Source organism: Zootermopsis nevadensis, unplaced genomic scaffold, assembly GCF_977971745.1.
Source record: "Zootermopsis nevadensis isolate Lab colony 2312 unplaced genomic scaffold, Znev_1.0 Znev_ptg000023l, whole genome shotgun sequence".
Taxonomy (NCBI): Eukaryota; Metazoa; Arthropoda; class Insecta; order Blattodea; family Termopsidae; genus Zootermopsis; species Zootermopsis nevadensis.
In genome coordinates this window covers 723,449-736,645 of record NW_028259155.1, presented here as the reverse complement: position 1 = coordinate 736,645, position 13,197 = coordinate 723,449, and the positions used below count along the sequence as shown (strand labels likewise).

General features: G+C 38.0%; 1 protein-coding gene across 1 annotated transcript; it reads left to right on the top strand.

Moving 5' to 3' along the window:
- The first annotated feature begins 272 nt into the window (after positions 1 to 272).
- On the top strand, positions 273 to 12,965 carry LOC110834085 (gamma-interferon-inducible lysosomal thiol reductase-like protein). Its single transcript, XM_022072892.2, has 5 exons — positions 273 to 477; positions 9,103 to 9,297; positions 10,096 to 10,281; positions 10,885 to 11,025; positions 11,534 to 12,965. Exons 1-5 carry the CDS (start codon positions 421 to 423, stop codon positions 11,708 to 11,710), a joined length of 756 nt encoding a protein of 251 aa, XP_021928584.2. The 5' UTR covers positions 273 to 420; the 3' UTR covers positions 11,711 to 12,965.
- The last annotated feature ends 232 nt before the right edge of the window (positions 12,966 to 13,197 follow it).

The following is a 13,197-nucleotide window of genomic DNA, read 5'->3' as shown; positions in this document are numbered from 1 at the left end:
GTCAGTGACAACAGCGCCACCAGACCGACTCAGTTCCATAAGTTACCTTTATTAACCTGACAGTAATTTAAATTCAAGCCATATCTCGTATTGTACTGTAACAAAGCGTCTGATTAACCCTGTGGGTCTGCTTATTGTTTACAGAACATTATATGAACTACGTATTTGGTTCACAGTTTCTCATTTTGCTTTTTTCTTAAGTCAGACATAAACACGATTTGCGCAAAGAACGTAACTTCCATAGTCAGGTCTAGGGAGAGAAAAAACAGGTTTGGCTGCGTCATTATCATCTCCGTCTTTCGCCTTGTCCGCCGGTCTGACTCACCAGCTCCTAGCACCACGACACTCAGTAAAGCAACTGGTAGCGGGCAGTCAAGACGTGAAACGAAAGGCTTCTGTCATATTGTTGCAGATCTCAAGATGGAATCCTTTGTGTGGATTATTGTGTCAGCGCTGAGTATCTTCCATGTCGCATTGGTAAGAGTTTATTTATTCATTGTGCTCCAAAGTCGCTGGGTTTGCCTTTAGGGTTTCGAGATGACAATTACAGCACCTTTCCAAGTTATCCAGACCGAATAATGGAAAAGTACTCCGTGCTTTCAAAAATGTTCACGATATTTTAGCAAGATACTAAGACGCAGTCAAATATTTAACAATGTGAAACGATGTAATTTTGAAGATATCAGACGCTGTGGGATGACGACAATGTACTTAGCCCGTAGAGTTCTGTGGGGACATTTGTTACGGGTTTTAAGTATAACATAATTTGAGCCTTAGTAATCATGGATTACTCAGACATTCAGATAGGAACATTCACATTTTTCAGGCACCGGTGGGTAGAATTTAGCATGGTACCGGTCACGACTTCAACATGGCGGCTTTTCGGGGTTTGTGACTCGGAGAGTTGACACGTTGAAGTCTCGTTTAGATTCGAAACAGTCACTTTGTATAATTTTGTGACATACCAGTAGCATTTTTAAACAAAAAAAGCTATTTAAAAATGTGAAAGTCTTTATCTGTTGTAGGCGGAAAGCAATTGCTTTGTCGAGTGTCAACCCTGAACATAAATGCATTGTTTTTGTTTCACGTAGTCCGTGTACAAAGTAAACTCATAATGGGGAGTTAATACGCGCACAATTCCAGAAAATAATCGATTTATGTACGTCATTAAGGCCCACAACTTTTCGCGAAATATAATTAAAAGTATTTCGAGGATGAATAGTGGTTTCAATTGATTTGTACGTCTGTACCGTGCAATGTCGAATACCACATAACCTGTTTAGAAAATGGATTGCATGTCGCCAGCCTACTCTGGACTGGAGCTGGTCTGCCCCATTTTACTGCTGTGTTTTTATTAGTGAAACTCTTCTATATTCTATAAGTACTTGGTCTAATTTCCCAGTGCATTCCGATATGTACGGTTCTGGGGGCCAAACTATGAGTTTTAAATACGTGAAAGAAGTTGTAATCTTCCCCGGAGCATTCCAAGGCAAAAAGCGTTGCACTTTCTTGTAGAGACGAAGCCGACGATGTTTCAGATACACGTTCAAACGGAAGCCCGAATCTTTTCTCTTATTAAAACAAAATTCAAGGTGCTACTCCAAAAATAGTTTCCGGAAGGCAGTGGGGTGGAAAGATATAAGATATTTCGCATCGCATTCTAGCTTCAATAACAATACAGTTTATTCTAAAATGAGAATGTGGGATTGTGACGCTTTCTCCACTGCGAGAAATAATAATGGAAATGTACTAGTTCACGATGAAATCATAATTCAGGTCAGTCTGGAAACACCAAAAGTAACGTTAAAATAACACCAGTAGAAAGCAATTCTAAATAAACAATACGCGGACAAAATAAAGATTAGTTGTAAGTAGGTTACGAGGTATCAGCGAAAAATTTTGAAAACGTAAAACATTTCTGCAGATAACAGGATAATGATAACAGCAAAACGAGTAAAATACTTGAGGCATAGAAAATGACCAGCAGTGCATTTAATAGCAAACGTTTTCAAAAGCGAGAAAGTTTGACGAGGGTTGTAGATGGACATCGCAGAGACGCCTTGTCATTCAGGTGTTGCCACGTCTTTTGAACAGGGGAAAGGATTAGGGGGGCTACGAAGACTTCTCGACTGCTCGTGTTATTTCCAGGGCTTTTAATTTTCATCGAATAACTTCGATTAATATCGTTTATAAATGTGCTATACAGATCGCTGAAATTTTTTGTGTTAATAATTCTTAAAGCAGGTCTTTGAATGTCTCAGACATTCCTTTGTAGTCCACGGAGCTGTTTCTTCTGCGATGGAAAAATATGAGGACAGAGTGAAGAATATATTTTAGGTTTTCACGTCGGTGAGCATTTATTTAGTGATCTTCAGGGTTAACAGGATTACCAACGTTTACAGAATGAATACGACCAGCATTAACGAAATTCCGAACGCACTGAATTTTGTAATGTGCTATTAAGTCTTAACGTCACTTTAGACAAGGTCAATACAATTATGCATGATGAAATGACTTTAAAAAAATATGCACCTTTGTCTTTTTCTTTCATGTATTTCTTGTATAATGAAACATTGTTGCGTGTTCTTTAAAACGTGTCTTAGTTTCCCACACTTCATTTTTAAACTGGGTCTCCCAAGAACTTGTAATTTTATTATTTTGTGGTCGTAAACTGAACATGTTCGGAAAACACGCTATCTGTTCGGAATCACTGTCAGTATTACTATATAATAACTTTGCGTTGTCTTGTATGATGGAAGAAAGTTGCATGTTTCTCGAATTTCTGTTATTCCTCCCAAACCTCATTTTAAAACCGAGAGTTCAACAATAGACTGGGCTCATCTTTATTATATAGCACGTTCATAAACTGAACATTTTCGGACAACACGCTTATCTTTTGGAAATACCCGTCAGTATTATCACATGATAACAGTTCGTTGCTTAGGAACCTTTGTTTAATCCTACTTAAGCCGTCAATACTTGGTAACATTTTAATTAATAGGGAGTTACTATATAAAATACAACAATAGTAATAATAATACACATAATTAACGTCTTAAAATGTGTTAAACAATTTTAGAATTGTACTAAGAGAAGACGTAAGAAGAAACTACGTAGCATCCTGATGTATTTTAATTCTGTGAAGTTTTGCTTTGCTGACTGAAATGGCTGCCAACCCCTGGGGAGTTGATAAACGTGAGTGTACGGGTGTCCGATAACGTTGGTAATTCAATGGTGTTGTAGCCCAGACTCAAGACCCACATAGACACATTTACGTAACGCAGTAAATATTTGGTCGGTTCAAAATAGCCTTTGAAAGCGACTTAAAAAAGAACTGTCTTGAAAGGTAACTTACCTGCTTTGTTCTAACTACGTTTCAGGAAAAAGCTTCCGTGAATGTTTTCCAATTCGTTCCACATGCAAGCTTTCTCCGCGCGAGTAAAAGCTGTGGACACAATGCAACTTTCTTCACACTAAATTCAAGTCTTCAATTAACACGGGCGGACACCTAACCTAACCTAACATCCTGAAAATGGACATTGCCCTGATTGTTGGAAATCTGTGTCTAGTCCAAATACTAAATCACGTAAACAAATTCCAGCAAACAATTAAATGAAAGTATATATATTAAGTATATATTAAATCTTGTCCGTCTAATCACAATAAATTCTTATTAAATATTAAAATATTACAATAATTAACATTTTAAAATATTTAAAATATTAAATGATGTTCTTTATCGAAATATTCGATTTACATTAGACCATCATTTTTCATGTTTCAGTTCCTAAAAGAACCATCCTCAGGTGTATATAAAGCTTCAAAACGATAAATAATTCAAATACAATTTTTCATACATTATGCTAGCGTGCATTTTTATTAGATTTTTACCAGATATAAAACGATGTTGTTTTTCAGATTTTTATTCCATTTTTAATAACACACCATCTTATGAAAGTATATGGTAAATAAATGTGAGATTTGAATCAGGTGACCATCATCCATTAACTTATCAATTAAGTAAGTCCTTGTCGAACTTGTAGAGTCTCAAATTAAACTAATAAGAGCTAATATGAGATAAATGGAAGTTAGACGTACAATGTAAACAAAATTGTCTCAGTGTCCAATAGAAAAGCACAAAATAGCGAAGTACGTAGACTCGCATATAGAATTGTAAATTTTACAGTTCGTGACGACGACGTTCTGGGTTGTGACGTCGTGTAGACTATGTCTATACGAGTCTACACTGTATCAAAACCCAGAAAAACATCGTCATACTCATTGCTGGGACAACCTAATATCTCTCATTTGACAGTTTTTCTGTAAGCAGTAATATTAACTGACATTGCATGTCCGTTTTACGTAATCCTACACAGGTTTTGCTTACAAATTCCCCGTGTCATGGGGGAAGCACAGCCTTGGAAGAATTCTGTGATAATAAAACCTAGTAAACAAACATGATAGCAGTAAAGAACGTGGGTGGAGTACGTACGAACACGAAGTAAGTTTAAAATTTCAATTCTCGTAGCAAATTCTGTAACTGGACAGGAGCGACTTCAAACGAGAGTCCCAGGATACTTTTCTGGGTCGTCTGCCCCCCCCCCCCCCCAAAGCGCACATGTTTAACGCTGCAGGAAACAGCTAGTGATTTACCAAATCGAAAGGGAAATTCCATTACAAGGTTGAAAAAGCGAAATACAAAATGTTCCAGTGAACATTTCGACGTTTGAGAGGAAGGTCGAAACCTTAAGGGAAGACTACTCTTGAAAGACCAAAGCATAGATGACAAGGCAACATTAGAGTCAATTCTAAGTAAATAGGTTGGGGAAGTTTACTTGTTTCATCGGGAAATGAATCAGGACAAGATGACTTCCATTTGAAATCCCAGCATTTGACATATTAATTCATCGCGCAGGTGTAAGGACCACGTGCAGCTGTTGTGAGGTAAAAAACATGTTTTTGTTGCAAAAGAGAAGGTTCAGGCTAAAGGAAGCACGGATGAGTTTCTGTATATACGAGAGCAAAGGACAGGAAGTACTCCACTTGAACGAGACAAATGAAAAAAGTTGGACACAGGTCGAAGTTGGATTCTGAGCAGAAGCCAAGGTTTCCCAAGATGGCTTGTCTTCCGGGTTGTAGAAGTTTATCGACGTTTCAGAGGTCCTTGTTGCCGCCATCATCAGGGCGATGATCGGACATTTGAAACGTTGTAAACTTCTACAACCCGGAAGACAAGCCATCTTGGGACTTACCGCCAAGAAAACCTTTAAATCTTACTAAATATCTTGACTATGGGAAAAACAAAGATCTGTCTTAGGAAAGGGAGAGTATCTTTATAGGAACTGGGAAGAAAATTTATTTAGGCAATAAGTCCGGTGTAGAAAATGAAATGTTAAGTTGTGCCCCGACACATTCTTTCTGCGAGGATTTTGGAGGGCGCGTGTTTTTGTCGTGTGCAACACAAATTTGAAATTGCAGTTAGTAGAAATTTAAACCCTTAAGAAAACAGAAGAGTAATGAAATATAACAGAGCTTCAGAAGCAGGTTTGATAATTCAACGCGAGTGAAGTGTGTTCAGGTGTCTTCTACAGCGACATATTGCAGTAAGAAATTCCCATTTACCGTGAAATTACTATTGCTACACCTCGCTAGGACTCTTTAAGACAACTTCCCTGAGGGCAAGAACTTCTACGAACTACTGGTCTGACAAGGAAAACCATTAAACCACATCCAAGTTCCCACGAACTTAACCTTATTAATTCGCCACTCATGAACAGCATTAGGTGCGGCAAAGTTGGCAAATCTTTTGAAACCCAAGGCTGCCATCTTTTGAATTCAAATGATAAAAAGAATTTCGTTCAGCAACCATCGGCCCCAGAATCCAATTACGCCAGAAGGAAATTACCACCCAACAGCTGTGTTAACCTTCCACTCACACTCGTTGCGTATCAGCTGATTGATCTACGTGGGTTTGGGTTCAGTTAGCACCACCAAGCGCGGAAGACATTCTCTAGAACTCCATCACTAAGTTGGTAATGGTGAAGCCTCATCACACCTCGTATTGTCTACTTAATTATTTTTACTGCTACTCAGTTATTTTTGTTTTGGGGGGGGGGGGCCTTTAACACGCCTTTGTTGCGTCTAGATCATGGATCAGCGCTCAAGAGCATTAGCCTGACTGCAAATACTTTAGGGCTTTAATGTCAGATACTTGGCGACCTCTGCAGAATTCAACGCTGTTAAATCATGCTTTTTGATAGGACGATTAAAGTGAATTTGAGCTACGATGTTCACAGAAGGCACGCGGAAGGGAGTCACAGTAACAAACCAGAAAATTCTTCGCCAAAACAGCCAAAATACTAAGTAACACTTCGAAAAACGAACGTCTTCTCTCCTACTGTCGTGGACCACAGCAGAACCGATGAGAAAAATTCATCTTTAGTCACCTCCAGCCATTTAGTTGAGGATCTGAGGTAGTCTGGTAGAATATTACCGACGTTTCAGAGGTCCCTGCTTCCTCCATCATCAGGGCGAAGACAAGACATCTTCAGTTTGGTGTTGTCTGTTCTGGTTCGGCGTAAAAACCAAATTTTATTAGTACATAACAGATGTTCGTGTAATCTGAAGGAAAGTTGTGTCCGTTGGGGGGGGGGGGGGGTGGGGCTGCGCCCTTCGTCACGCTTGAGTTTCGTGCCTTTGGGACAGATTTTGAGTCATAAATTACCACGTCGAGTTTTCCTTTGTAAAAAGGCTGTAAACCTCGTGTGACCTTGGACGCGTTGCAGCAAACCTGGACCTAACTAGAATGAGAGTTCAACATACCGAGAGGCTTTTGAAGCTGACGACTCACATTCTACAAAAGATGCTACAGGTTGATCAAAAAGTCACGCAACCCACACTTAAATATTTATTGGTGGCCGCACTCGAAAATTGGCTTACGATACGTTCTCAAGGCAAACATTTCCCCTTTAAAACCTGCAGTAAATTCATTTAGAAATGAAACAAATGTTGTTATGATTTACTTCTTAGTGGTACAAAATTCAGAAGCTGTGCTTGAAAGATCTGTCTGAAAAGGAAATTCTCCAGCGGGACATGTAGAGAGCATAGGTAAATGAGAAATAAGTACAATTTTTTATAAAAAAAACGTAGGCGCAGATGGAAGGATGATATTAAAATGAATCGTAGGAGAATAAGTTTTGGGGATGTGAACTGGAGTCATCTGATTCTAGGGACCGGTGACGGGATCTCGTTACACAGCAATGAATCTTCAAGTTACGTAAAACGTGGGCAATTTCTTGACTAGACGAGCATGCAATTAGCTTCTCGAGGACGAATCTGCTTCAAGGAGTGAGTCTCTTCTTGTGCGATCTCAGCCCTCTCTTACAGACCAGTAGGAAGACGAGGGTTGGGTGGTCCGTCGAAGATATTAATATTTACCATGCTGACATCTATGTGCGGTCTTTTATAAACACGAACAACCAGCAGCGCTCTCTCGTCATCCGTTTATTACCTTCAAGGGACGCGGCGTTAAGAAACAAAGAAGCAGCAACGCGCAAACGGGCAAGCAGCTGCCGTAACACACACACACACACAAACCAAACCGGCATTCTGAGCATGCGCGACGGTTCTGGGCTCCTTTTGTCTTCACAAAAAAAAGGGGGTACTTGGACTGAGCCAGTTCTGAAATGTTGTGGCGTTTTCAGAATTCTACACTGAAAAGCCTGAGCGACATTTTTATTAAATTTACAGGACTGGCATTCTTCAGTTCAAATCCTGTCATGATTGGTCAACCCGACCAACATTCCTTTCTGTTGTTCGCAGTCGTCAGTGGCGGAGTGGAACCAAAACTTGAAATTTACCCCCTCCCCCCCACCAAGTATTTGCTACGTTCTACGCCCTCGGTGGCTTATCAGCACGTTCCTCTATCCTATTGTCAGTTTCAAAAACATTTAACTTGCTCTTGCCTTAATGTTACAGACCAAGCTTCGAAAAATTCAGGAAAAAATATAGTTTTTATATATATGATATACGTCCTTACGTATTACACGGGAAGATACTTGTGGACTAACTGGTGGCAAGCCTAAAGTGATTTATCTTGCTTAAAATTCCTATTAATTATTTCTGCCACGTGTACACTTTCAACTTCTAATAATAATCATTTCGTAGGTGTATGACAATCAGACGTTCTAACAAACTGTTGCTTGCTTCCAAACGAATAAATGCAATCTTAATGGATTATGAGAAGAACCCTTTGTCCACATATTTTTCGATTCATCACTGATAATCTTCGTATCCAATTTGATAATAAATTACCTCTGTAATTGACATTTCATTAGATAACCCGAACCTTGAGAGTCATGTTCATCCATTATGCTTGAACTTCAAGCTATCCCACACGAACCAATCTCATGTTCCCATCAGTAGATATCTTTCGTATTCTTCCAAAATCAGACTCACGATTCTTTGTTCTACGAGATAATTTTATGAATTGAAAACGATGGCATTAAGATCACTGAGGCAGATTGGTTATGACATGCGTTTCATTTTATCACCGACAGAGGGCAGCAGGAAGTTTGCATGATCCCTGACAGCAGACGTCAGGACTACGTCGTCCTTGAGGTTTATGGATAGTGACGCCATGGCGTAGGATCGTCTTTTTTCGTGAACATCCGTCAAACCATTCTCGAATTGGAATAGAATACAATAGAACAGAATTTATTTTCATTCCACAGATCCCCAAGTCAAGGTGTAGAAGATGTAGAACAATGGGGAGTCATCTTCTGGGGGGTTTAAAATACGTGTCTCTAGGTATCATGCATGTATGGAGACTTGTCCAGAAGCCTTGAAGAGGCAAACTCTCAATTTTACAGTCAGTCAGGCTGGCAACCTACTGAGATTAAATAGATGGCCCAGTCCTTGGAACAGAAACTCGATGGAAAATATAACCTTGGCAAGTCGATGGAAAGAATATTAAGAAAAACTCATATATGTGAGTTATTGGAATATATGAACTTCGGGCTGTAAAGAATGGCCTTTCTTAACTATGTACGCTCATATTTGGTAATTTTAAATATGATTTGATTCTACTTTTTTTATTTGTAGGCCCATGAAGGTCATGACCACAGACATCATCAGACACAAAATCTGTCCTCGGATCAGCGATTACCCATAACCATTTACTACGAATCGCTTTGCCCTGACAGTACCAGGTTCTTCAAGGAACAACTTGAGCCTACGCACAAGAGCCTTGGACAGTACATAAACATCGAGTTTGTTCCTTATGGCAAAGCCAACCAGGTAAGCGCACATTTTCCGGGCGAAACCCGCAGTTCAAAGATCATCTTTCTCTTGAGCATCCCACGAAAATCTTCCACAACTCCTGGCTTATACAATTGGTATTACTGGATTTCTTGGCTTTTGTCGTCTGTCTAGTATTCTGTACAGAACACAAGTGTTCTGGAAACTGGATATTTCCATCCTCAGGTGAAAAGGCGAGGAGACACCTCATCAGTTGGGTCCATTCGAGAGAACTGATGTTAATCACTGGTCACGTTATTCAGATCAGCTCCAAGCTCCTCACTTTTACACCTTTGGCAGAAACAGATTTAGTTTCTGAAACAACGTGTTCTGTTCGAAATGCTAGACGATGGACGAGATCCATGGCTTATGTTTTCCAGCTCGCTCTCAACCAATGACTGTAAAATTATACTTTCCTATGCCTGTGAATAGAGAATTGCTAAATCAAATTGAAAGTACTTAAATCTGTTTAACACTGAAATTACATAATATAAATGACTTTTAATAAGTGTCGTAGAGCAAAATGGTAGGTTCAGCAAATTTAATGTGGTTTTTCATGCAAGTCATGAATTAGTGAGCATCACATAGACTCCATTTTGGAAGTGGTATAAAAGAAAGGGCGTAAGAGTGGTACTTTATGCCTTTGAGCCAAATGCCTAAACCATTACACAAGTATAGATTTAGATTTAAATGTAGAAATTAATTTTGAAAAAAATAAAATATGATTGTTAATTCCCTTACAAGACAGAACTGGATTAAGGAAACAGACAGTTCAGCTAACGCACTATTTTTTTTCAGTGGTACAGCGGTGATTCGTACCAATTTGAGTGTCAACACGGGCCAACAGAGTGTTACGGGAACATTGTTCAGGCATGTGCCGTAAACGTGTATCACGATGAAATTAACCAGTTCAATTATTTAACGTGTCTCATGACAACCGTGGACCTCAGGAACGTCACCAATGCGACGTATCCCGTGGAAGAAGTAAGTGACTGCGTTTGTATATTTTTTTCACACTGAGGAAGTGATCGTGCTGGTAGACGTTACAATTTGGGATTGATCTGATGGAAGCATGTGGGTGGCTGCGTCAGTCAGTTATAAAATTCTTTTCTCAATTTAAATCAAAACAAATTTTTAATGCTCATGTCAGTGTTTACTTTAAAATATTTCAGTTTACTTAGTAACTTTAATGTACCAAGGGTTAAAAATTACTTTCCTACTCTTAAGGTTCCTTCAGAACAGAGATTCATTATCTGTGTTTATCTCAGTTTCATGGTTTTCTCTGTTATTTCCTTATACACATACACCCAATGACATTAGGCACTGTGATCAGCAAAATTGATGGCAGAAATTGAATATTAACCGACCCCTTGAATAGAAATAAAAATTATGTATTCCTCATATGATTGCGTGGTAACACGATTTCCTTTGATGAAACAGCGTAAGTAGTCGCAGAGAACTTTATTTTTACGTATAAATATCGGACATCTGAATGCCTCGATCGTAAGTGGTCGGTGTTTGAGCGAGACACCTCGTCTCAGCACTGAACAGATTAATTATAACATAACATAATATGTGATGTTTCAGTGTGCAGTTGGTCTGGATGTTGACAATTTAAAGAGATGCATCGATGGACCTGAAGGTCTGAGATTCTTGTCAATTATGGGGAACAAGACTACTGAGTTGAATCCAAAACTGCAGAGTGTTCCAGCTATCGCTGTGAATACGGTAAGAAAACGGCAACAATCTTTTCAAAAAGCCGGCTACGTCTTAAGTCTTGAGAGTTTGTGACGATGGTGCGTTGTTGAAACACGTCGTTTTCTGGACATCATCGGTCGTCCAAGATTGAATAACATCAATAAAAACCGCGACATTTCTGAGATGGGAGTCTATCTCTGCCTTCGGACACAAATCAATAGAGTCCGGAGATAGGGATTGGCTCTATCGAAAAATTTTAATATTAAAAAGTATTGACTGAGTAGAGGAAAACAATGAAGCAGTATTTCCTACGCTACATCTGTAGTTCTTTGTGCCCAGTTTTCACAAGTTAAATTGTTTTCTATCTAAAATGGAACTGTGTTGTAAAAGTATTGACTATGCACATGCACGACCAGGAATGAAATTAACTCCAATGGGACAAATGTCCCATATGGACATGTTCAAAAGCTACTTTACATTTCCTGGGATTTTTACGTCTTTTAATGAGTTAATTTTACGTATGGATTTTCTCTTCCAGTCGTTCAGCTATGAAGAGCAAGACGAAGCGGTGAACAACTTAAAATCTTTAATTTGCACTCGCCTCAAGGCCGCAAATACAGTTCCTGAAGAATGTACCTCCAGTGCAATAACTGCAGCATCGAGCATCCTACTCGTAGCGCTCGCGTCACTTTTCCTCACCACTGCTGCCTCTTAATTTTATGCACGCATCATGCATTAGGATGTAGCACAATGTAGATTTGTTGGGACTGTATGAAAGAAATATTAAATATAAGTAAATTAATGATAAATGATGAAATAATATAACTGTTTGCATTTATTTTCATGTTTTATGTAATTGTGATTATCATTATTTTGAAATTAAATTCTTCAGTATATCATACAGATTGCATATATATTATACAGTTTCATTTCAGTCATTATTTTGTCACTGTGAAATGATGCTGACTATAAAATAGTGTTATTTCCACATATTAGGAGATAGATAGATATAAAAACATTAAATTGTATAATTGTTACAAAGAAATACCATGTTCACTTTTGCATCAAAATAAACAAAAGAATTTCATTGTGCATTTTCTACAAAGAAATTGATGAGATGCTCTGAAGAAAAAAATTATGATGGATTTATAAACATCATGAATGTTGATCAGATTAGTCATTTGTATGTCATGTTCCAGGATGATGAAATGTGATGACTTCAATCACTGAAAGAGGTACCAACTTCACTGTACCTATTGCAGCAGTTTTTTTTTTGTTTTACCTCATCTGACTGAAGGGATATTTTTTTATTACTGTGGCAAGAGTGTAGATAATGAAGTTAGCTCACTGTAAGGCAATATAAAGTACAAAACTGAATGTAAAGAATAACTTCTTTAAACTTCATATTTTTGCATCAGTTTTCCAGATTTTTTCTGGGTAAAATCCTCAACTTAAATGTTCAAGCAAAGCTTTTATGTAACAGCTTTCTTTGAAGTCTTAAGCACTATTTACTTGCATTTCAAAAGTTCAGTAATATTAGTTTCAATTTGTAATTCTGATAACTACTGCTGCTTAAAGTTATTACACATGTGGAGGTGTAATTTTGCTTGTGATTAGTATATAATACAATTAACTAACAGTTATATGAAAATGTAATTTATTTTGGTTTTAAATGTTTTAATTATTTAAAGCAATTTTGTGTTAAGGATTTAAACAAAGATCTTTAATTTTTGAAAATCGTACTGAAGTACAGTGTTTATCCACATGCTTATTCAGGACTTCTGTGAACTCTCGGTGCCAGATTCAGAAGGTAAAACATCCCTCTGGGCCAAAGTTGGACTGGGTTTGAATTGTCTTCTGTACCATACGTTAAACTACATGTTTGTTCATCAATCTTGAATATTCCTTTAGTTGTATGTATATTGTAAGTGTTATTAACAATTAAAATATAATTACTGAAATCAGAAGAACATACATATTCAATGTAGCAACACTGAAGTTCCTCCCATTCTCAGAATTTAGTACAGTGTTTCTGGATACTTGATATTGGCATTGGAATGCCAGAAAAGCAGGGCAGAGCAGTTGTTTATTTGTGATCACATATGGTTATTACAATCTAGAATTTATTATGTAGGCAGCTCTTGATATTATTTTGAGTTCATAGCTAAACAGAAAGAAAATATTAGCCAGTATAACATTTTG